The following is a 26,536-nucleotide window of genomic DNA, read 5'->3' on the forward strand; positions in this document are numbered from 1 at the left end:
ACACAACCCAACAAAATGTGATAACAGTCGGGGCTTTAAGCATACAGAGGTGGGCGAATCTGGTTGTGGAGCAGTGTACGAAATGTCAAACTTGTTGCCACTATTATAAACCTGAATATGGGCGACCCGTCCTTTTGTGCTGATGTGAATGAAGGCAAATACACTGAGACTCTCTCTACCTCAGCAGCCCTCCTTGACATGTGGCCATTTTCCTGGAATAAAAAAACCTGTTTTTAATTTCATATTTTAAATCTGTAGTTAACAGAATGCTACAATAACTAAACATGATGGCACAGATGCAGGGTTTTACCTGGGTTGTTGGTGGGCTTAGGTGGTTTAAAGCACACATATAACCTATTATTTGAAAGAAAATTTTGGACCTCCAGTATTTGAAGTGTAACGTCCAGGTTAACGTCCACATTTAATTCATGTGTACAGATGTGTGTATAGATCTGTCATCAAAGGTGAATTGTCTCGTAAGAGATGTTAAAAGCATTTACAAACTTCTCTATGTTCATTTCTAAGTAATATTATCTGTAAACCTAAAATCATTAGAAGTCATAAGTTTATTATAGTGCAGTTCAGCACAATTACAGCACTATAAACTAAGCAGTTGCACCAGTCTTAACAAGCATTACTAAGTGTTTAAAATGCACAGTGAGAAGGCTAATGTTAGCGTTTAGCTAACGTCCCAAGTTACTCATTTGATACCTGGGTTGTTTTCGACTTTCTACAATGATCACTCATTTTTAATAACATTTCAGAGATAATATAGTTTTTCATGTTTATTATTATTATAAACTGTTTAAGTTTAGCAGGGCGCCGCTTGACGAACGTCTTGTTTTCATTTCTCACTGCAAGCATCTCCAGCATTAAGAAGCGTCAGGAAACAATAAAGAAGTAAAACTAAAGTGCAGCTTTTATTGTATTGTTATTGATGTGTAACTGTTAGTAATTGTATTTCAGTGTATTTATATTATATTTGTGTTATTTTCAGTGTTTAAGTGTCAAAAACAACCTCATTATTTTACATGAGACTAAAATATCTGCAGCTCCACGGGACCATGGACGCATTAACAGGTTCTCCAAACATCCTCATGGGGAAAAAAGAGTTTCAAGGTGCAGCTGTAATAATAATAAAAGATACAAGATACAAAAATAATTAACAAATTAACATTAATTACATAAAATAAAAGAACGAAGGTTTTGAATGGCGTGTATATTTTAAACAGCCAATCAGGCGCGGCGGTGTTGATGACGTCAGGCCTCGGCGCGGCGCTGTGTGATTTCCGCTCTGTGTGTGAGGGAGGAGGAAAGATGGCGGACGGCGTCGATCACATCGATATTTACGCGGATGTAGAAGAGGAGTTTAATCAGGTAAATGAACTGTTTCTGTTCATCTGCGAGCCGCATTTATAAACTACTGCTTTCATTTAAACTATTTAAAATATTAAACTTCAATATTGTTGGAAATATTTTGCATTTTTACCTCAGCGCGTTCACCTCAGCGTTAGCATTGTTGCTAACGAAAGTGCGCACAATGAAATGCGGTCGCGGGGCTGCGTTTCAAATCACTGACTGACTCCCTACACATGCGCACTGCTGAGTTGTTGTAATAACGGCCTGCACAGCCTATCGAGTGCACTCTGTATTGTAGTTTAATGGATTTGGAACGCAGCCACTTTAATCGGTCTTATTACGTATGGCCTCATTGTTTTGATAGTTTTTTGATCGATTTGTGAAACTTATACAGATTATAGAATGTGAAACTTTTTAGTATGAGTCGAAATAAATCATTTAAATTTAAAATGTTATCGCTTGGGTTTGATTTAGTTTGGCTTTTTTTATATGAATTATCTTTTTGTGTCCGCGGCCATTGTATGTTTTGGTCTATGCTATGCTAAGCTACTATGCTAAGATCCCTCCAGTTTTCTATCGTTATTAGTTATAATGAGTAAATGAATGAATTTTATTGATTGTTTGCTGAGTATTTATAGGTGATTAAGCTGTTTTTGTGTTTGAACAAACCCGCGTTAGCTTAGCATAAATTTTACAGGGCATCTAGTATTTATTTTTTGTTAAAATGACAAACGTGCATGTTTTATTCTCGTATAAATTTTATCCTTGTATGTTTAATACAGGCACCCTGATTTAATACTTTTATATTTACTGATAGATTTGATCTAAAATTCGGAGATTAAATGAAATTTACATGCAGCTGATTTGCACGAGAATTGAATTGTTTCTAAACTTTTACTTCAATGTTAATTGGAAGAAATATTTAAATAAACATTTAAATCCTCAGGATAATCTAGATAAACTTACTTCCAGTACAAAACACCGCTTTATGTTTACACACATTATTAATTTTATATCTGTACTAATAAAAACCAACACAAACCATTAATTTATACTTATAAACGAGTGTTTGGGGGCCCAGACTAGTTAATGTTGGTGTCTGAACTTTCATATGTATAGTAGAATTAACCTCATCCAGCACTGTGGTTCAGTTTTGACCCATTTGTCTTGGCAAACCATCTTCAAACTAGGGCTGGGCGATATGACTAAAAAAAACTCGTATCTCGATGTGCTTTAGAGAAGTGGTGATATACGATACGATATAAAGTAAACTTAAAGTACAATGCCAGGCCACTGCTCGTATTTTAGCTTATATTGTTTATAAGTATCTTAAAAACACAAAACATTGCAGTTCTGATGCGTTCTGACTGATTGTGTTTATATTTTGTACTATTATAAAGCTGTATTTGTATTAATATTGACAATATTTATATCAAACAAACCAGCAGAATCTCACGATCACATATTCATATAAAAAGTTCAATATTTGATGATGCTTTGCTGTCATTGCGAAATAAAAACGCACGGTAAACAGCAGCATCGCGACCCAGATCAGGCACACAGCAGTTTAAAATCGTAATCGCTGCTTACCTGAGCTTCTCTTCCTCCAATTTAGACCAAATCTACATCCGTGTGGTGTTCCGTTAGGGATATGATCTACTTGTTTTTTGTCTTGGAGACCGTCTTGCACGTTTCCAGAATATTTCCAGAATATATAAATCCATATTTAACTGTGTTTATCCACCTAACTGATGAAAACCGTCTTCGATCGTTTATTCTCTGGGCTTTCCTGGTAAAAAGCTGAAACTGGTCATTCGTTCGCTAAACTGTCACTTATCCATCAACCAATGAGGAGAGAGATTGAAATTCCGCCCAAAATCTGAATTCGGAAGCTCTGATTGGTTCGTACATCTGAATCTTTTGAACAAATGAACTGAAACAAAGTGAGCAAAAAAGAGCACAGCTCCCTGATTCCATTCCAATGAATCATTCGCTTGAAAAGAGTCGTTTCTGACTCGTTGACTCGGTGATTCAATCTCCCCGTGTGAGTCCAGCGCAGCCGCTCGTACATAAAGAAAAGCGTTTCGCGCTGCGCTTTTATTCTATTTTAAATGTTCTCGAATGGTAATCTGTGTATTTATTCTACGCACACTCGATATATCGAATACGGTCATTTTCAACATCGTGTAAAAGGTAATATCGGATATATAACGAGGTTGTGAGAGTTCCTCTGATAGACACGTGAACGTTACTGTGATCGGAGTCAGAAGATCGGCTGGATCGTGCAGCACCGTCAGCTTTTACGATACAAACCAGGCTTGAGTTATTGTGGGTTTGTGTTTGTTTGGTCGTCTTGTTGAGATTAGGTTCTTCTGTAATGAGTCCTGATTAGGGCTGTAACGATACACTCTACCCACGATGCGATGCGATTCACGATACGATTTTTAAACTGATTTTTAAAAAAAAACTGAAATTGAAGACAAATGATGACGGTTTCCTTTTATTATTTCTCTTAAACAAAGACAATAAAATCCTGCATTTGAGATTTATCTTTTATTTATCTAAATAACGAATGCCCTTTTATTTCTGAGGTAGGTACAAACTAGAGATGGAACGATCGATCGGCTATAAATCGATATCGGCCGATTTTTAATCAAAATATGCGACCGGCCGATATCTCCTAAATGTATCCGATCCGATGGTGTGATATATAAAGATCACGTTAAGCTTAACAGCTCAGTGGATCGATCCAGACTTTGAGCTACGAAGCACCAACCATCACATCACCATTCATCACCCATCGTACAGAAACCATCGTGAAAGCTCTTCATGACCTAAAATAACATCATTAACGTTGTGCATCGTACATAGTTCAGGATCATCTGCTCTGACTGACGGAAAACGTTTAGCTCCACAGACGGAACGAGTCTGACTCGGTTACAGATCTGTAATAATATCAGTGTAATGAAACTTTTTAATGTAAGAGAGTCACACAGAATGTTCTGTAGTAGCTGGTGTTCATTTAAAACCACGACATTTAATTAATAACAGTAAACACGGAGAGATAACCGAGAAGAGAAACTTACGCTTCACATAAAACGAATCGACTCATGAATCACTTATATCGATACTGTGAACAGAGCGTCTCTCTTAAAGGCACACACACGTCAATGCTTCCGTCAGCAGTTTCTCTTCACTGTTCGTCCTATTCTTAAGGTTTTTTCAGACTGAACTGTGTAACATCTAACCTGTGTGTGTGTGTGTGTGTGTGTGTGTGTGTGTGTGTGTGTGTGTGTGTGTGTGTGTGTGTGTGTGTGTGTGTGTGGTCAGTTAGACTAATGAGATCTGTCTCCTGTGGGTGAAAAATGAATCGCTTTAGTCTTAGAAGTAAAAAAATCTCGCAGTGCCGCCCCCCCCTGGTCAGTGTTGGGAAAGTAAGGGGTTAATGTTTTTGAGAACACATTGCATTATGGGTACTGTATCGCATGTTGTTGTGGTCGCTGCGTGCTGTAGCCGGGGGGCAGCACGTGAACCTTCCCCCTCTCGCTCCTTCACTCCGTTTATATCTATTTTCTTTTATTTAACGCGGCCACTCGGTTTTATTTTCGGCGTTATACCCAAGCTGTTATAATAAACACAGAGTGCTTCGAGTGAATCCTGCTTTTGACTCGTCTTTGCGGTGAAAGATGAACTGAAAGTTGGGTATTACCCACCCCCACACACACACACCCCCCCCGATCGGAATCGGCTATCGGCCGATCGCTCTGAAAAGAAATCGGAGATCGAAATCGGCGTCAAAAACCCCGATCGGTACATCTCTAGCACAACCTATGCAAAACGGTTTTAAATGAAGCCCAGTTTGGCTGGAAGACCCCGAATTTGGCAACCAGGCGTAAAGCGCCGAATGGATTTGAATGTTGGAATTTTTAAATGTGTTATTAACGGTATTGTGGTGCGTCGTTACATCCCCATTTCTGATGCATTCGCTTCATTCGTGTTTCATTAGATAACCTGTAACGCTCCAGTAACTTTTGTGGGTCATGGTGCTCCCACCACCGTACTTCACTGTGCTCATGTTTTGATTTTAGACGTGTTACCAGCTCTGTCCTCTTTGGGTGAAGTAGTTTAGCACGTAGGACGCGTTTGCCGCAGCTCTGAGGGTTTAGAACGTGTTCATACGCTCGTTCCAGACAAGATTAGGACAGGATTTTAAAGAAGGACACCAGTGCATGGTGTGATAAATCCACTACATTTATATCCGACTCCGTGTGTTGATAAGAGTACCGTTTAAAACCGATACGGTTACAAAAGAGTACCGTGAAGCTTCTTTTGGCTAGTGGCATCAGAGCCGTTCCGAGATCATGTGAACGTTCAGATTGAAGGACCCACTGGTAACATCCAGATACCACAAGATGTCTTCAGATGTCTGGATGAGAAGCGTTAACAGCAGATCTTTCCCGCAGGAAGCAGATTATCCGGTCCACGATCAGATCGACCTGTACGATGACGTCATCTCTCCGTCAGCCAATAACGGCGACGCCCCCGAGGACCGAGATTACCTGGATAACCTGCCTGCACCCGGCGGCGGCGAGTCCGGTAAAGGAGCTCCGCCCAACGTGGTTTATACCTACACGGGCAAGAGGATCGCTCTGTACATCGGCAACCTCACCTGGGTAATCACGCGCGCACACACACACACACACACACCAGGTAATCACACTGTTCGTGTACTAACCCCGGTGTCTTCTCCACAGTGGACCACAGACGAAGATCTGACCGAAGCCATTCACTCCGTCGGCATCACCGATCTGCTGGAGATCAAGTTCTTCGAGAACAGAGCGAACGGACAGTCTAAAGGGTAAAGCACGCCTCGTTATGGGATGTAGGTCTGCAGGGGTCGTTAGCGGGTTCAAGGTTTGTTTGTATGCAAGCGATGCACACTTGCGGTCCGCTAATGTATCCCGTAATGCAACCGGAGCTGCGTAGGCGGTCGAGGCGGAATAAGAAACAAGAAAGACGCGGAAAACCGAGTCCTCTGTTCACAAGTGTGAGAGAAATAAAATAAAACATTTTAAAGACGAATAAATAACAAAAAGACGATAAATATCCAAAATTTTGGCGAGTGGGGTTTGTAATGAGTCTGTAACCATGGTGATATTACGACATCGCGTCCTTACGTCATCACTCGACGTTAGTAAGATGGCGGATGTAGTGCGTAGCCGTGTTGTGTGCATACTGCACGCGTCTGTACTGGAAGTATGCACTTCTTTACCGGCCGAGTAGTGCGCACTTCCTCCAATCTAGTGCTCACTCTGTAAGTACGCGATTCCGGACGCAGCCCGGATAGTTCCGCTCCTAAAATCTGATTGGCTGAGCCGCGTTCGGAGCCGTTGTAAAATCATTGCATCATTCCATATCAATACGCCACTGAATAGAGAAAGTGAATGTTATGTTCGCCCTCATGTCGCCTAGCAACACTGTTAATCGAACTATTTTGCGTCGCGGAAGAACGCTTTATTGTACGTTTATACACGATAGATACATTTATGAATTATGTCAACCACCAACACTATTACAGAAGGAGTAATACTACTGAGTACTAATACCAGTTATTATTACTACTTCTTATTAGTTGTGGCGCTCGACGACGGGATATTCGCGTTCCAGTGTTGCCAGATTGGGCGGTTTTCCTCTAAATTGGGCGGTTTTTCTAAATTTTTTTTATAGCATTTAAATAACACGTCTATTGAACAGAGAATATTCAGTGTTAAGAAGCACCAGCATTGTAGAAGGATATTAAAAGTAAAGTGAATGTTCAAAGCTGATTTGGCTTAATAGTGTCGGTCAGAATGTGTCATATCCTTGAAAGTAAATTAAAATGTGTTTTCCATGCGTTCACGCCGGCATGTTCTGGGGTTCGGATGAGTCTCATCAGGACACACAAGTTTGCAGTCAAATGATGAAGTATTGCAAAGGAATATCTTTGAAATTCTGTTAAGGTTATAAGCTTTATTTTAGTTTTTCACAGGGGAAAATGAGAAAAAATAAATGTATGTAATTCCACATGGCGCTCGCTGCCTGTATAGGTAAACGAGTGAGTGACCAAAACACTACTGGATCAACAGCCGCTGGCCTAGGGTGGCCACATTCGTAGTCACAAAAAGGAGGACCGTACACCCAAAAGTAGGGCGTCGTACCAGGAACAGCGGGACACGATACTGCAACACACAGAATGAAACCAGAACCCATATAACAGAGTTTTCGACCAATTTAAGCAAGTTTTTCTGACATTTGTGTTATTCATATCGATATCGGAATTACGAGTTATATCGTGATATAAGTTTTAGCCCTATCGTCCAGCCCTAGTATCAAGTATTTACAAGCTTTATTGGTGTGTTATGAACAGTAAGATTTCTAATAATGAAGTAATTGTGTGTGTGTGTGTTAGGTTTGCGTTGGTGTGTGTAGGATCTGAAGCCTCCTCCAGGAAGCTGATGGACCTGCTGTCGAAGCGAGAGCTGCACGGTCAGAACCCCATCGTCACTCCCTGTAACAAACAGTCGCTCAGCCAGTTCGAGATGCAGTCCCGGAAAAGTACGTTCACTCACTTGGTTCAAATATCAGTCCTGCTCCACTCCGGTGTTAGAACTGGAGCATCTAACAGGCTCTTCATCAGGTGTCCTTATACTTTTGCTGCTACGTTTATTAATTAGTAATCGAGCGTGATTAATGACTTTTCTAGCTTTCGTTGGTCCACAAAGAACAAAATCTCTCTCTATTTATTGAGATTAGGGCTGGGCGATATGGATCAAAATAATATCTCGATATATTTTAGCTGAACGGCGATATACGATATATATCTCACGATAAGGTAATAACAACAAGACACTTCTGAGACAAAGCTACATGTTCCAATTTCTTTACAGGCACTTTTATTAATATTCATGCTGGGGAAGCTTCACACAAGAACTATTTTTCCTTTAAAAACTAAAAAAAGTTTGTTGTTTGATGTGAATTACAGATATATTGTCCGGCCCTTTAAGAATGTTAAGTGCACTATAGGGCGCAGGGAGCGAGTGTGTAGGGAAGAGATCAGAATTTATCTGATCACGACCACGTACAACATCCAGTACAGAAGTCCATCCCCATAATGTTTGATTTTTACAGATAGAGCGAATACACACACACACACGTTACGTTATTATTACTGTCTCAACACGTGCATACACTGTTTATATATGAAGTAAACACGTGCGTGTCAGCGCGTGAATGCGCTTGTGTTTATTTCCGTTTTCCAATATTTGTTCTCAAAACGAATAACGACTCGTTTTCTTGTTTTTTTAACTTTGGGATTTGAAGTGAAAAACGAATGAAGGTACACGGAGCGCATCCTGGAGATGAAGTCTGGGGTTATTTTGGGGAGGAGATTAGAATAGATTACAAATACATTGTACGTGTATTTTTGTACTTACCGATACCGATACCGATACCTATTTAGAATGATGGAGTTAATGAGTTGGAGGTTAATAAATATTTTTGCAATGTCGGTGTTTTGTTGTTATGTTCTGTAGAGAACGATCAGGTCAGAAATACTGTAACGTGTGTGTGCTGATGTATTCTGATATAAACTATATTATCCCCCCGTCCCACCTGTTTACACTCCTCGCACCGTATCCCGCGCTCTCATTGGCTGTTCCACATGTCGCTCACTGCCAGTCGCACGTCTTGTGATTAAAATAAATAATCTGCTCAGATGAATGAAAGTTCTGATTGGGTGAACATGAAGAAGCTGGGTTTCACCTACTCATGCAGAGCAGCATGTTCTCCTGTGTCTCCAGGTAACCAGTCCGGACAGATGTCGGGCGAGGGCAAAGCCGGACCTCCGGGCATCGGCGGCCGCGCCGGCTTTCCGCCCGGCAGGGGTCGTGGGCGCTTCCCAGGTCCGCCAGGTATGGGAGATCGATTTCCCAATCCGATTGGACCTGGCGGGCCGCCGCCACACTTCCCAGGTGAGACGTGAGTTCAAGGTGACGTGAGTTCTCGGTAGGAGTTATACTACAGTTATACTGACCGTGCTAATCTGTGTGTGTGTGTGTGTAGGTGGTATGCAGGGGCCCCCCCGGCCTCCCCTGGGCCCCCCCGGCCCCCCGGGTCCGCCCGGCCCCCCTCCGCCCGGTCAAGGTCTAGCCCCACCCCTCCCGGGCCCCCCCAACCGAGGGGACCGCCCGCCCCCCCCCGTCCTGTTCCCCGGCCAGTTCGGCCAGCCCCCGCTCGGACCCATGCCCCCGGGCCCGCCCCCCCCGGGCTACGGCCCGCCGCCCGGCCCGCCGCCGCCCCAGCAGGGCCCGCCCCCTCCGGGCCCGTTCCCGCCCCGTCCGCCCGGTCCCATCGGCCCGCCCATGGCGTTAGCCCCGCCCCCGCACATGCGAGGCCCCCCGCCCGGAGGCCCCCCGCCGGCCCCGCACGTCAACCCCGCCTTCTTCCCGCCGCCCGGGAACAACATGCCGCCGGACGGAAGAGCTCCGCCTCCCAACGACCCCTACGGCCGCCTGCCGCCGTACGAACGGGACTACAGACCCGACAGGTAACGGACCGTAGTGACCGTAGTGTCTGGTGCGCCGTGTGTGTCCGAAGTGCTTGACCGTCTGCTCTTTGTTCCTCACACACCGTCACAGGGACATGGATACAGGCCGCGCCCCCCTCAGCGAGCCTGAATTCGAGGAGATCATGAACAGAAACAGAGCTATATCCAGCAGCGCCATCTCCAGGGCTGTATCAGACGCCAGTGCAGGTACACACACACGTACAGGTACACACATTTTTAGCCACTCTGATTGGCTAGATTTGATGTAATATTTTCTTTACATGTGTTCCGTTTAGCAGACGCTTCTTTCCAAAGCTTATTGCATTTGTAGCAGAATACAGTGCAGGCCATTGAGCCTCAAGGGCCTTGCTCAAGGGCCCGGACCTTATTTATTAATGTTGCAAGCTTGGTAAGATCTTCAGGTTGGTTAATTATATTGATAATTATTCTGTCCGTAACGGAGAGTTATAAGTGTTTTAGCGTCTCTGTGCTTGTGTATAGCGATACGTGTGCACCTGACCCTGTTTCGGTGCCGTGTCGTGTGCTAACGGTCACTACGCTTCTCAGGTGACTACGGCAGCGCTATAGAGACCCTGGTGACGGCCATCTCGTTAATCAAGCAGTCCAAGGTCTCGGCCGACGACCGCTGCAAGGTGCTGATCAGTTCCCTACAGGACTGTCTGCACGGCATCGAGTCCAAATCCTACGGCTCCGCTAACAGGTACCCGCCCGTCCGGACTCTACTCCCCCGTTCCGTTCCCGCTCTCTCTCTCCTGTCTCCTGTGACGTGTATGGTGGAACACGCTACACTCTTTGTATTCCTCCACCACTCTGACTGATACATCAAACTAACAGTTGGAGGTGCTTCACCATCCTGCTTTCACTCCTTTATACCTGACCTGCTGCTCCACTGTGTTTATTTTAGTGGTTTTGGAGACAATAATAATAAAAAAGCTTAACAGGCTTCATGAAAGCAGATTTAAATTAAATTAAATATATAGAGTGAACAGACAGAACCATACACCCATCAGCCATAACATTAAAACCACCTCCTTGTTTCTACAGCTCCACTTACCATATAGAAGCACTTTGTAGTTCTACAATTACTGACTGTAGTCCATCTGTTTCCCTACATGCTTTGTTACCCCCTTTCACCCTGTTCTTCAATGGTCAGGACCCCCACAGAGCAGGTATTATTTAGGTGGTGGATGAGGTTTAAACACCTCACTGTCACTGCTGGACTGAGAATCGTCCACCGACCAAAAATATCCACCCGACAGCGCCCCGTGGGCAGCGTCCTGTGCCCACCGATGAAGGTCTAGTAGATGAGCGATCGTCTCTGACTTTACATCTACAAGGTGGACCGACTAGGTACGAGTGTGTAATAGAGTGGACGGTGAGTGGACACGGTGTCTGATCCACTCATACCAGCACAACACACACTAACACACCACCACCATGTCAGTGTCACTGCAGTGCTGAGAATCATCCACCACCTAAATAATACCTGCTCTGTGGTGGTCCTGACCATTGAAGAACAGCATGAAAACATGCAGAGAAACAGATGGACTACAGTCAGTAATTGTAGAACTACAAAGTGCTTGTATATGGTAAGCGGAGCTGATAAGTAGCTCCTCACGTTGATCGCCGCTCGGCTCCTGTGTCCCGTAGCAGGCGGGAGCGCTCGAGGGAGCGTGACCACAGTCGCTCCCGCGAGAAGAGCCGCCGGCACAAGTCCCGCAGCCGCGACCGGCACGAGGACTACTACCGCGAGAGGAGCCGCGAGCGGGACCGCCACCGCGAGAGGGACCGCGAGAGGGACCGCGACAGAGAGAGGGAGTACCGCCACCGCTAACGCGAAAGGTACGAGTACGGCGTCGGCGCATCCGTCTCTGTCTTAATGATTCAGGTCACGGTTTAACGAAGACGGTGGAGCAGAGGAACCCGGAGCAGGTCAGGAACCGTCGGGTAGGTACGGCAGGTGAGATCCCACACACACACACACACTGTTTCTATGGTTTGGTTATTCCACCCTGAAAAATCTGAGCTGAAAAATTAGAAATCATGTTTACTTTTATATTAGGGAGAGAAAATTAGAAATTCATTCTTATTTTACACCCTTAATAATAATTTTATTTGAGATGAGGCAGATTTACAGACTTGGGTCTGTGTTTGGTTATTACAGCTACTCAGCACTCGTGCAGGTAACGTGATAATAGCTAAAGATTATTATTTATGTCTCAGTCTGACATACACAGTGTGTAGGGTGCAGTTACTTGGCTATATATATATATATATACAGTGTATCACGAAAGTGAGTACACCCCTCACATTTCTGCAAATATTTCATTATATCTTTTCATGGGACAACACTATAGAAATAAAACTTGGATATAACTTAGAGTAGTCAGTGTACAACTTGTATAGCAGTGTAGATTTACTGTCTTCTGAAAATAACTCAACACACAGCCATTAATGTCTAAATAGCTGGCAACATAAGTGAGTACACCCCACAGTGAACATGTCCAAATTGTGCCCAAAGTGTCAATATTTTGTGTGACCACCATTATTATCCAGCACTGCCTTAACCCTCCTGGGCATGGAATTCACCAGAGCTGCACAGGTTGCTACTGGAATCCTCTTCCACTCCTCCATGATGACATCACGGAGCTGGTGGATGTTAGACACCTTAAACTCCTCCACCTTCCACTTGAGGATGCGCCACAGGTGCTCAATTGGGTTTAGTCCATCACCTTTACCTTCAGCTTCCTCAGCAAGGCAGTTGTCATCTTGGAGGTTGTGTTTGGGGTCGTTATCCTGTTGGAAAACTGCCATGAGGCCCTGTTTTCGAAGGAAGGGGATCATGCTCTGTTTCAGAATGTCACAGTACATGTTGGAATTAATGTTTCCCTCAATGAACTTCAGCTCCCCAGTGCCAGCAACACTCATGCAGCCCAAGACCATGATGCTACCACCACCATGCTTGACTGTAGGCAAGATACAGTTGTCTTGGTACTTCTCACCAGGGCGCCGCCACACATGCTGGACACCATCTGAGCCAAACAAGTTTATCTTGGTCTCGTCAGACCACAGGGCATTCCAGTAATCCATGTTCTTGGACTGCTTGTCTTCAGCAAACTGTTTGCTGGCTTTCTTGTGCGTCAGCTTCCTTCTGGGATGACGACCATGCAGACCGAGTTGATGCAGTGTGCGGTGTATGGTCTGAGCACTGACAGGCTGACCTCCCACCTCTTCAACCTCTGCAGCAATGCTGGCAGCACTCATGTGTCTATTTTTTAAAGCCAACCTCTGGATATGACGCCGAACACGTGGACTCAACTTCTTTGGTCGACCCTGGCGAAGCCTGTTCCGAGTGGAACCTGTCCTGGAAAACCGCTGTATGACCTTGGCCACCATGCTGTAGCTCAGTTTCAGGGTGTTAGCAATCTTCTTATAGCCCAGGCCATCTTTGTGGAGAGCAACAATTCTATTTCTCACATCCTCAGAGAGTTCTTTGCCATGAGGTGCCATGTTGAATATCCAGTGGCCAGTATGAGAGAATTGTACCCAAAACACCAAATTTAACAGCCCTGCTCCCCATTTACACCTGGGACCTTGACACATGACACCAGGGAGGGACAACGACACATTTGGGCACAATTTGGACATGTTCACTGTGGGGTGTACTCACTTATGTTGCCAGCTATTTAGACATTAATGGCTGTGTGTTGAGTTATTTTCAGAAGACAGTAAATCTACACTGCTATACAAGTTGTACACTGACTACTCTAAGTTATATCCAAGTTTCATGTCTATAGTGTTGTCCCATGAAAAGATATAATGAAATATTTGCAGAAATGTGAGGGGTGTACTCACTTTCGTGATACACTGTATGTATAAACTTAATCAAATCCTACCCTAGTTTTATATTTATATTTGTGTAATAATAAATCACAGTAAATTATTTGTAATCTACCAATTATAAGATTTCTTGTAAGTTTTTGGTATAATGTCTGATCTGAGTATTCTTTAAAACCACTATTTATTATAACATTAATATGCAGTGTGTGTGATATTATAAATATACTAAATCCAAGGCTGGATTAAAAATCCCATACGTGACGGTTTGATCACTACTGATTGATTTTAAACTGAATCGTGTGATCTGGTGGTCATGATGGTTTAGATTCGAGTTGGATTATGTAGGTATTTGTGCTGTAAATTCTATTCTTGTGGCTGTAACCTATATCATTAATTGCAATAAATAAAGCAATTTCGGAACGCTGTATAGCATAAACACGGTTTCGGAACGCTGTATAGCATGAACTCTGTTAAATCTGATGTTGTGTAAGAAGTAAAATTAAGCACAATTCATACATGTCACTGAAATGAAGTCTGATTAAATTTTCTCAGACAGTAATGTACATTAATTACGTGTAATTCTGTTAAACTTTGGCACAAGTATCATATAATTGTGTTGGAAATTTGAGTCCGAGTGAAACCGCATTTAATGATCTGTAACGAGTCACTGATTGGCTGAATGATGTTTCCTATAATCTGTCATACTGAGATGTGATGTGGCTGTACGTAGGGCTGGGCGATATGACTAAAAAACTCGTATCTCGATATGCTTTCGAGAAGTGGCGATATACGATACGACATGACGTAAACGATATAAGCTAAAATACTGCAGTTCTGATCAATTCTGTTTATATTTTGTACTATTATAAAGCTGTATTTGTATTAATATTGACAATATTTATATCAAACAAACCAGCAGAATCTCACGATCACATTTCTGATGTCTGTTTTTACTTAAAATAAATGAGCCTCAAAAATCTGCGACCCAGATCAGGCACGCAGCAGTTTAAAATCGTAACCGCTGCTTACCTGAGCTTCTCTTCCTCCAATTTAGACCAAATCTACATCCGTGTGGTGTTCCGTTAGGGATATGATCTACTTGTTTTTTTGTCTTGGAGACCGTCTTGCACGTTTCCAGAATATTTCCAGAATATTTCCAGAATATATAAATCCATATGTAACCGTGTTCATCCACCTAACTGATGAAAACCGTCTTCCATCGTCTATTCTCTCGGCTTTCCTGGTAAAGAGCCGAAACTGACGATTCGTTCGCTAAACTGATATCGGATATATCAATTTTTGCGATATACCGCCCAGCCCTAGCTGTACGTGATGTGAAATGTCGTGCGCGACTGATCTTTTCTATGAAGTGAAAGATGTGAGCGTTACTGCCAGGGTTTAGTAGTTTCTCTAATTAAAAATGTGTAAAAGTCTAGACATGTGAAGCTGTACATTGATTTGTTAATGATCATATGCATCTGTAGATGTTCCAGATGTTCTGAACACACATATTCTGCCCCCTTTTTGAAAGTCGGCTTTTCTTGTTGCTGTCTAATGTGTGCACTAAAATCTCCTAATGTCCCAAATGTTTTTGAGCAGCACGTCTGTAAAATGTCATGTGGTTCCAAATGCTTTAGAAAAGTCGACAAATTCTTTCGTTTGCACAATTTCTATTGTATTATCGAATTTGGTGTGATCTGATTGGCTGTCCACGTGTGTCCTAATGTCGTGCTTTCACGTGATACGCCGCAATGCAGCCGCCTTCCTGCTGGTGGTTCCACTGTGTAAAAAATAATAATAATAAAAGGGCGTGGCTTCGCGAGCCTTCATCGCTTCAGTCGGATCTTATTAAACTGCTGCGAAGCTACAGCCGGCCATTTCAGGATCAGGGAACTTTCCCACAATGCCGTGGTTCTACGGTAGTGTATCCGTGTGCCTCGCTTCTGGTCGTGTCCCATTAACGACTCGTCTCGTCGGCATCACTTTACACGGGTCGGGAGCGAGCCGGGGCGGCGCTCCGCGGGAAGCCATGGCGCAGCGGCACGAAGCGGGCTCGGCCGTGTATCACGCGAATGCACGATGACGGATCCGTTAGTCGGTGATCGTGTCCGTAGGCGTGGTCAGATGTTCAGTTCCGGGTCCTTCACAGGACGGTGTCCTGTATCGGCCTTTGAAAATGAGAGTTCACCCGAGATCCTGAATTCTGATGCACTTTACTGTGACGTGACCTTCCCCATTCTGTTGTTACTGAACGCTCGGTCTGGCCTGATGTATTATTATTATGGTTTGTACATCGTCACACGCTCGGGTATTTCAGTCCAGGTGGCAGGTTTATCACCTGTTCAGCCAAATTCTCATCATTCATGTCTTCTGAGGTTTCGGTACGTTTACTAGATGAAACGATTGGACAGCCCTGACCCGGGGACCGGGACCGGGACTGACTGTAATCAGTCGGTCTGTAAGCGTTAATTCAGACATTTGGTGCATTATGGGCCTTGTTAGTGCAGTAGGTAAGGTCTGGGCAAGGTCTTTGAGCGACCAGTTTAGTTACTGTGCTTAATCTAAGCCCAGTTAGCAGACTGGTTTCATGTCATTGTGATCTATCTATCTAAAATTAATTATTTTTTACTGCTATTGACACACAGATTGATAAATCTGCCACCAAAGTTTAATCTTGTAGTTACCTGTATCATCACCTTTAAATATGCAATTCTACATATTGTTTGTTTGATTCTGAGCATTATTAATATCGACATGAATGGATTAATGATTAATTCAACTGTGAGTGTAAGATCTACTTTGACTCTTTGTGGTACTTATGTGTCACTAATTCAATTCTAAAATCACAGTACGTGCAAATCTGCTTTGTTTGATTATTAAACTCTAAACAAGTAACTTATATTACAGCCTCAAAGTCTTTAAAAGTTACACCCTGTATTGGAAATTGACTTTATGTATTGTGTTGACCTAATGTTTTGATATTCTACACTATACAGACAAAAGTATTGGGACACCCAGCCTAAATATCCAGAGTTCAGATTATTTCAGATAAAGAATAAAGTTAATCGTGTAAAATAAATAATATGCATTTCAATTCGGCAACAGACTGGGAAAGGAAAAAGTGCACAAAGCAAATGTGGTGTGTATAAACTGTATAGAACCCTGACATGTCACCCCACATGTCCACAAAATCCTGTGGAAAACCTTCCTAAAATGATCAGTGATCAATTCACGCCCGTGGTTTTGGAATGGGATGTCCAACAAGCTCGGTGCAAGGTGTCCGGATACTTTTGGCCATATAGAGTACGTTAGCGTTGTGTCCTGGGTTGAGTTTTATTTCTTGTCTTTGTTCTGGCGTTCGATAGCCGACCTCAAACCAAACCGTTCTGATCCTACTAGTTGGGGTTTTGATTTGTGTAGGTGTGACTGGACGCTGCTAAACGTTGTCGTTCCACACACACACACACACACACACACACACACCCTGATGTTACAGGGCTGGACAGATCAGCTGGGTCACCATGTATTAGATCCAGTCAGTAACTGAATCTCCAAACCGCTCACTTTCTTTAGTGTGACTACACATTTCAGTCGCAGTTTAAATATACAGACACCAGGTGGCAGTACAGTGCTTTAGGTAATGCTGAATATATTCAGAGACCACCGAAAGTCTTTTAATGTACTGGTTATCACCCAGCACCAATACAAGCCCACCTTTACAGTATCAGGTTCAAGTCTAGGTCTTATTTTAATCTAGACCAATTAAAAAAATAAGACGTGGCTTGTTTGTCCAGCCCTGTCCATCTTGTGATGCTTGACACCGTCTCAGTCTGTCATGGTTTATACATTTATTAACAGTTTAAAATTGCTTCTTGTTACAGAACGTTGTTTAAAATCCCCTCAGTTCTACTGGTAACATGAATATAAATCAATATGAAGGTATAAATTATATGTAAGTGTGTGTGTGCTTTTAATGAAATGACATTTTGTTGATTTTTCTAAATAAAATAAGTGAACACGTCCTCTAAATGGAACAAACCGAATTTTTATGTATTTGTTAATTTTGCAAATTAGATAGAGCTTTAAGTCACCGCCCGCTGGTCCCTAAACAAAGTCATGTGACCTCATGCGTCTTCTCGGTCTATTTCCTAACGTGGGGGGCGGCGCGGTGGTTTAGTGGGTAGCGCTGTCGCCTCGCAGCAAGAAGGTCCTGGGTTCTATTCCCTGGTGGGGCGGTCCTGGGTCCTTTCTGTGTGGAGTTTGCATGTTCTCCCCGTGTCCGTGCGGGTTTCTCCCGGGAGCTCCGGTTTCCTCCCACAGTCCAAAGACGTGCAAGTGAGAGGTGAATTGGAGACACTGAATTGCCCATGACTGTGTTGGATATAACCTTGTGACCTGATGAATCTTGTGTACTGAGTGACGACCGTTTCCTGTCATGAACGTAACCAAAAGTGTAAAACACGACCTTAAAATCCTAATAAACAAACAAACAAACTAGATGGATCATCTAAACAACATCCTGTGACCCCCATGTGTCTCCTCAGTCTATAGTTACCAAATATTACTCCAACTAAAGTTATAGCTGAAACAGTTGCATTCCCCTTAATGGTGGGTTGCACCGTCACCTCACAGCAAGAAGGTCCTGGTCCTTTCTGTGTGGAGTTTAGCACATTCTCCCCATGTCTGTGTGGGTTTTCTTCCTCCACAGTTCAAAGACTTGTAAGTGAGGTGAACTGGAGACACTAGATCATGTCATGGATGGAAGCAAAGTTCCAAAAATAAATAAATACATGTAGTATCTTATTCTATATGTGTTAGGGATGTAATGTGCACTGGTGCTGTTCACCTCGCCTGGTTGACGGCACTTCACAAAGTTGCCAGGTTTGGGATTTTTCAGCCAAATGTATTTGTGAGGATACTTTATTTATTTGTATTATTCATTTATTTGTATAATGTTGTTTTAAAATTTCATTAGTTTTTTTACACAATAAGCATTATTTGGGATCCTTTTTTTTTTTTTTTTTTTTTTGGTATATGCATTTTCTCCCGACCTAAGCGCGTCCAACTGCCCGATTGCGTCACGCTTCCTCTCCACCGACGCCGATCCCCGCTCTGATCGAGGAGAACAAAGCTGACCCACGCCCCCCTCCGACCCGTGGGAAGCAGCCGTACGCATCTCATCACGTACACTTCGACGAGTGCAGTGCAGCTCGGCGTCGTGTACGGAGAGACTCACCCTGACGGCGCTCTATTCTCATCTCTGTGCAGGCGCCACCGATCAGCCGGCAGATTGCGTTAGACACGAGAACGCGACCTTATCCGGCTTAGTCCCGCCCCTATCCGAACAACGGGCCAATCGTCGTTCACGTGGATGCTCGGCCTTAGCCGGCGGGCAGAGCCGAGACTCGACACGATGTACTCCGGATCCCAGCTCTGGTCCCAGCGTGTGTTTTTACCGCCGCGCCACCTGAGCGGCTTATTTGGTGTAGTTTGTACCTACCTCGGGTAGAGTGTATCGTTACATCCCTAAATTTTATTCATGTTGCCATGGAAACAGTGAAGGGTTCTGGTAGATGTGTTCACTTAGTTTTACTTAGAAAATCGACCAACAAAATGTGAAATGTAATACGGGGTTTAAAGTGTTTATAATAATGTATGACGGTTCAAATTTGGAAACGGGGATGGGGCGTAACTCTTCCACGTGATGTTCTGAATTCTGTATGTTTCTGTAAGTGTGTGATGGGTAACGTGTGTTTAATCCTAATAACGTACAGTCATGTGTTTAAAGGTTTCTGCTTTGTAGGTGAATGAATGAACATGTGATGTTTAATTCTGCTCTTTTAAAATGTGCTGGTACACTTTCTATGTTTTCTTGGGTCTGTCTGTGATGTCAGAATGATCGTTGATTTCCACTGGGGTGTCCGTTCTTTAAAAAAAAGAAGTTGGGGAAAGAGTGTGACTGCAGGATTCCGTACCAGCTGAGCAGGAGCTTCACCTGTGCCTCTGCCTGGCTGGTATAGAAGGACCTGCTGCCACACGGGGCTTTGTGTCTTAAAATCCGAGGCCGCATTCACAAAACGAATCTTAAACGCGTTCTAAAATCCACTAGCACACCAGCGCCGAGATTCCGAGCTCCCGGGTTCGAATCTGAGCTGGGTGCCATCTAGCAGACAAAATTGGCCTTTAGTTGGCTGGGTGGGAGACCTGTAAGACTAATAATGGGTGGGGTTATCAGCGCTGTGTCAGGACCTTGGTTAAACAGGGCGCCTGTACAGAAAGCGGAGACGCGCAGAGACCAGGGCGTGGCTCTCCGTACGCAATGCTGACCCACCAAAGTATGGGACAATAAGAAGGGCTGAGCTCACTAATCAGGAAGGGTGTCCACATACTTACGGTCACACAGTTGCAGGTCCACTAGAGTCTTGTGAATCCGGCCCCCTGCCTGTTCGATGATTGTTAGATTATCTGTAATTGTAGTTTTTGTAAGATGTGTGTGTATGATATGTGTTGCATCTATGTGTACGGGTTTGAACCCCCCAAACCAAACTGCCACCTCCATTTCTGACACCTTTCAGCTGAACCGAAGATCTCGAGTCGGAGAAGGAACCCAACCCGACCGTCTCTCCCACCCTTCACCGCCGTCAGAGAGGAGCAGACCCGTCACCCACCCGCCCGCCCACCGTCTCTGTGCTCCGAGTATCGACCCGCTTCAGTATAAACACGTCGTACATGTAAAGATACTCGCTCCTCTCTTAATTCCTGCAGCTCTTTTTATTTCCTTTTTATTTCATTGTGTAATTAGACGAGAAAGTAAAGAAACCTTTCAGACTAACTTTCTCTCGCTCTGCCCTCGACCAAAAACACAGAACTGCTCTAGCGTGTACGTTTCCGATAGACGTTGTTTTTATAGGGATTGGTTTTTTTGTTTGTTTTTGTTTTCAGGCCCCGCCACGCCCTTTTTCCCCTCTTCGTGTCTGCATTATTGTGCATGAATGTCTTTGCTTGGATTTATTAAATAGACTGTGTTGTAATAAAGTCTTTACTGAGGTTCACGCTCGTCATTTATTCATCCGCTTTATGCACTGTCTGTACGTTGGGTGAAGATCTAAAGCTCAGATCTGATTGGTTGTGATTTAATTCAATAAATTTTAACGATCCGCTTTGTATGAATCGGAGGCACCAAATGTTTTTATTTATAAACTGATCTGACCTTGTGTAAAAGCTGCATTTTGTATTTTTATGTAAATGATAGATGAGTTTTTGGAAATGGAACCAGTTGTGCCACAATGTTGGTAAACTTTGCAGCTCTTAAATGATTTTGCTGGTTTTTGTAGCCTAGTAAATTGTTAAAGTCCTTTTAAAACTTACTGCAGAGTCCCGACAACTATCAAAATTTGTAAATATTGCAGGCAAATGTAAATGGAACCTTTTTTTTCTTCTTATTTTAAATGTATTTTTTTTTTTAGAAACTGCTGTGCCATGATGTATTTTAAGCGTGTTTGGGTGTATTACCATTTATAAAGCATGGCATTGTTATTTTTTATCTATGCAAATATTCACTCAGTCATGTTTTGAGCAGCTTCCTTTTTAAATGGAAGGTTAAAGTTTGTACTAAAATGTTAAGAACATTAGAACCGATCATGTTCCTAGCAGAACAGCCAAATAGTTTTGAATATAACGTGATGAACCAGTTACCTTTAATTTGTATGGTTTCATTTGGTTTGGAGTTTTACACGTTTCTGCAACAACACTGTTTGATCAAAGTAATTTAAGTTCTCTGCATTGTGTTTAATAACCTGGAGAATTACCTGTAAAACATACAATCACTGATTTGTTTGCTTTGTGATTATCTCATCGATTTAAAACCCACTGTAGTACTTAGTTCAGTTTTAATCAGTGTTAAATGTCTATAATTATCATGACTTTGTGTGTAACTGAGCTGCTGGATCATTTTTACTTTATCAGCAGCATTAAAGTCACTCATGTCTCATGTACAATAATGTATAGTACAAGAACAATAAGGGTCCTAAAACAGAACCTTGTTGGATGCCAGTCTTTTAAAAAAAAAAGTCATTATGTGTCTGTTATACATTCAGGATTGTATTTAGTACAAGAACAATAAGGGTCCTAGAACAGAACCTTGTGGGATGCCAGTCTTTTAAAAAAAGTCATTGTGTGTTATAAATTCAGGATTGTATTTAGTACAAGAACAATAAGGGTCCTAGAACAGAACCTTGTGGGATGCCAGTCTTTAAAAAAAAAAGTCATTATGTGTCTTATAAATTCAGGATTGTATTTAGTACAAGAACAATACGGGTCCCAGAATAGAACCTTGTGGGATGCCACTTTCTAAAAAGTCATTATTGCTGCTAACAAGATGATAAAAAAATAAGTCTGTCAGATCAAATCTAACCAGGCTGGACCTTGATGATATGGTTTTTGAGGGACTTTAATTATTACCTGTATTTATTTTATGCACTTGGGAGCTCACTATATATATATATATATATATATATATATAGAACTTTAATCTTGTACAGTTTAAGTGTTTGCAGACTTTTGTATTTTGACACAACTGTGTGTATATATACATGTGTAGGTTTACATTGGTAATGTGTAAGGAAGCATTTAGGTGCTTCAGGTTTGTACTTGAACAGTGTCGTCATATTGTTGATATTTATTAACGATGCTTTTTTTAAAATGGAATAGCGTCCAATCCACCTGCAGATTTATTTAATATTCAAATCTAAGTATTAGAACTGTTAAAACAGAAATGCCAGATAAAGTTGACTTAGATTATATGGCCAGAAGTATGTAGACACCCAGCTATAGGGTTGTTGGGCATCCATTTCAAAACTCTTGAGTATGTTTGTGTGTTAAACGTATGTTTGGCTGTAAGTGTATCTTATTTGTATGTCTGTTAGTTACCACACAGGCGTTTATGTAATTAATAATTAAGAATGTAAAGGTAAATAAGGCAGCAGGTTTGTCTAAGTACTCGTGATGTGTAATTTAATGTTCATTTTAGTGTTTTTGTAATGTGAACATGTATGTGTAAGGTCTGATTATGAAAGGTTGTTACATGAGACACACATTTTATATGTAGGTAAAATTTACCATGATTTATACCAAGTTTGAAGATCTAGAGTGCATTTGTAGATGTGTGAAAAATAATCAGGTTTAAATCTGCAGTTTTGATTTATTATAATGTCTTACTTTTATGTTGAAATCTGTACCATAAACCTCTATCATGTTTTAAATCAACAGTGTTAGTGTTAGAGTTATTCAGATTCTTATTGAGACGCTCTGATTTCTAACCTCAGGATCTGAATTGCTTATTATTGGGCTCATAGTTCATATTTGTTGTGATAAACCATGTGTGAAGGTAAGAGCATTACAACTCTTCACTATCAAAATCTCTAGTTATTTTTATTTTGGTGAAAAATGAAAAACATTGAGACTGTAACTAAATAATTTGATTAATTCTGATTGGACGTTCTGATCTGAAGCTGTAAGCAGAGCTTCAGTTAATAAAATGTGCATGTTAATCTGATGGATTTTAATGTGTAACCTTGAGGAGCTCCTATATTTTATATTGAGCTCCTAGATGTTTAAATCAGCCGTACAATAACAGCAGATAAACGATTTTGTAATGAAGAAGTATTATTTAAAAGCATAAAGATTCTGGGTTGTAATCTTTGATTGAAGCAGGATTTGGATTTTGCTGGTTTTCATGAGCGTCTCTTCAGGATGAGCAGGTAAGTGGATTTTACACCAAACAAACTATATATATATATCATGTTGCTTTATTTTAATGTTAAATCTTTCATTAAAAGACTAAACGAACTTGATTGTAAGTTGTCTTTAATACTCTAACATGTTTTATAAATCAGTTTTATATTCATATAGATTTGGTATGAAAATGTCAGTAGAATGTAGAGTTAAAAACTGGATATTTTACTTCCAGTAACACAAACGTTTATACCTCAGACTTTTCTAAACCAACCACTTTCATATTCAGATCAATTTATTTAAATATAAAACATTGAAATAATTATACATGAGTCAAAAGTCTCAGGACACTCTTTTATTTCAGAAACGAAAGAGAAAATGACATCTGAATACCCCAGCAAGTAATGGGTGAGGGGGCCTGTCTTTTAGGCTATGTCCGGAGCATGGCCGCCATGTTGGATCAAGGCCAAGTTTTTCCAATGGGAAGGTGGTCATGTAGCATATCAAAGAAGACCAGAATTTTCTCCGAAAACGATTGCCGCAATCAGATTTGCAGTATCTATTGTGGTTCAACAGTTATCAACACAGTTGCAACAATAACCCGGGAACGTTCCCTGTGATGCACAGCTATCTGACGTGTTCAGTGTGTCGTCCCTGGTGCTGAACACAGAGCTGAGGCGCTGGATCCAATCGTTACGAACCCGCATGAGAATCTCTGGAGAAATACTGTCACGAGCCTCCACGATGGCGTGCTGAAGGTGCCGTTTGTTGCGGATTTTGCGGCAATCGATTTCTGGTCTTCTTTGATCTGCTACATGACCACCTTCCCATTGGAAAAGCTTGCCCTTGATCCAATATGGCGACTATGTTCCGGACACAAGATAGGTCCCCCTTACCCATTACATTTTCCCTTTCGTTTCTGATATAAAAGAGTGTCCTGAGACTTTTGACTCACCCTGTAGTTGTTTTGCTTATTTTTATTTAGAACCAATAAAGCTGTGTTAGGGAGAGATATAAACAAACATGCTGCTCCAGCACTATAAAGCAACTGACAGTTTAATATTAAGATTTAGGTGATTTTGGAGGCAGAAAAAGCCTTGTGTGCAGTTTTAAAATAAAACTATTCTAATACAGTTCAGTATTACAGATTTACTTCATTCTGAAGAAATCTAAAAGTATAACTGGTACCAGTAAGTCTGTCCTTGTTCATGAACTGCTAATGTGATAGTGAAGTTTCATTATTTATTTGTTTTAAACTTTAGGCCAGTGGTCCCCAACCACCGGGCCGTGGCGCTGGATCCACTGCTACAAGAGCGATTACATTTCCAAAACTCTTCGGGTGTTATTGTCTCTTATCACCACTAGGTGGGAGCAGCGTCTCACTGCATCGAAAAAAAGCTCAGCATTCACAATGATTCTTCATTCTATAGTTCTTCTATTTTAAATCCCTCCGCCCCCGCTGGTCTGTGAAATTGTATCTTATATGAAACTGGTCCGTGGTGCAACAAAGGTTGGGGAGTGCTCGTTTCAACAGTTTTAATGTTTACATTAAAAAGTGCCGAGTGGAGTATTAGGACTCCAGCTATTACTTTTAGGAGGAATCCGAGTTACTTTTAATTAACTGTACAATTCTTCATATGTACCACACTTATCTGTTAAGCCAATAATATGGAACAGTGGGCGCTCTGCTGAAGTTGAAAAGAAAACTCAAACTCTCATATTTGCTTGGATGTTCATTAACCTAAAAATAAAAACAGGTCAACTCAAACTTAAAACAAAAGTTAAAATGGGTTTTACTCCAGAATGGTTTTTAAAGACTACAGAGCAAAAAAGCACCTAAAATCCCTCATGAACCCTCATGGTTGTTTACAAAGACTAAACATCTGTAGAAATATTGAGTTATTTGGTCACGGAATCGTGATGATGTTTTAGAACGGTTTGGGTGTGGCTCAGACTGTACTGTAACCGGTCACTAGAGGGCGTCAGGGAGCTTTTGGACAACCAGACTGTTCACTACTACAGTAAAAGCTAAAACCACAAACCACCTAAAATTACATAAACACTTTGTTAAAACGATTGTTTTTGTGATGTTGGGAGATTATTGTTCTGAATGTAGGTGTGAGTGAGAGATTAAACTTATGATTAATTATAAACAAAGCAACAAAACTAAGTTACACATCAGCCATAACATTATAACCACCTTGTTTCTACACTCACTGTCCATTTTATCAGCTCCACTTACCATATAGAAGCACTTTGTAGTGCTACAATTACTGACTGTAGTCCATCTGTTTCTCTTCATGCTTTCACCCTGTTCGTCAATGGTCAGGACCACCACAGAGCAGGTATTATTTAGGTGGTGGATGATTCTCAGCACTGCAGTGACACTGACATGGTGGTGGTGTGTTAGTGTGTGTTGTGCTGGTATGAGTGGATCATCAGACACTGCAGCGCTGCTGAAGTTTTTAAACACCGTGTCCACTCACCGTCCACTCTATCAGACACTCCTACCTAGTCGTTCCACCTTGTAGATGTAAAGTCAGAGACGATCGCTCATCTATTGCTGCTGTTTGAGTCGCTCATCTTCTAGACCTTCATCAGTGGTCACAGGACGCTGCCCACGGGGCGCTGTTGGCTGAATATTTTTGGTTGGTGGACGATTCTCAGTCCAGCAGTGACAGTGAGGTGTTTAAAAACTCCAGCAGCGCTGCTGTGTCTGATCCACTCATACCAGCACCATGTCAGTGTCACTGCAGTGCTGAGAATCATCCACCACCTAAATAATACCTGCTCTGTGGGGGTCCTGACGAAGCATGTAGAGAAACAGATGGACTACAGTCAGTAATTGTAGAACTACAAAGTGCTTCTATATGGTAAGTGGAGCTGATCAAATAGTAATAAAAAAGTGGTTTTAATGTTATGGTTGATAACGGTAATGTAACACGGTACGGTTCAATAATGTGTATATATAATATAATGCTATATATAGACTTATACAAC

General features: G+C 42.1%; 1 protein-coding gene across 4 annotated transcripts; it reads left to right on the forward strand.

Moving 5' to 3' along the window:
* The first annotated feature begins 1,310 nt into the window (after positions 1-1,310).
* Positions 1,311-20,854, forward strand: cpsf6 (cleavage and polyadenylation specific factor 6). 4 transcript variants are annotated; one of them, XM_062997257.1, is made up of 10 exons: positions 1,311-1,377; positions 5,823-6,032; positions 6,114-6,217; positions 7,808-7,953; positions 9,177-9,368; positions 9,460-9,943; positions 10,035-10,168; positions 10,511-10,664; positions 11,615-11,806; positions 20,380-20,854. In XM_062997257.1, the coding sequence occupies exons 1-9, from the start codon at positions 1,318-1,320 to the stop codon at positions 11,796-11,798; spliced, it is 1,668 nt and encodes a 555-aa protein (XP_062853327.1). In that variant the 5' UTR covers positions 1,311-1,317; the 3' UTR covers positions 11,799-11,806; positions 20,380-20,854. The 4 variants fall into 4 exon arrangements, with proteins under 4 accessions (XP_062853327.1, XP_062853336.1, XP_062853344.1 ...); XM_062997266.1 differs by having other exon boundaries at positions 10,035-10,150; XM_062997274.1 differs by having other exon boundaries at positions 9,198-9,368.
* Positions 20,855-26,536: the final 5,682 nt, after the last annotated feature.

Source organism: Trichomycterus rosablanca, chromosome 1, assembly GCF_030014385.1.
Source record: "Trichomycterus rosablanca isolate fTriRos1 chromosome 1, fTriRos1.hap1, whole genome shotgun sequence".
NCBI lineage: Eukaryota > Metazoa > Chordata > Actinopteri > Siluriformes > Trichomycteridae > Trichomycterus > Trichomycterus rosablanca.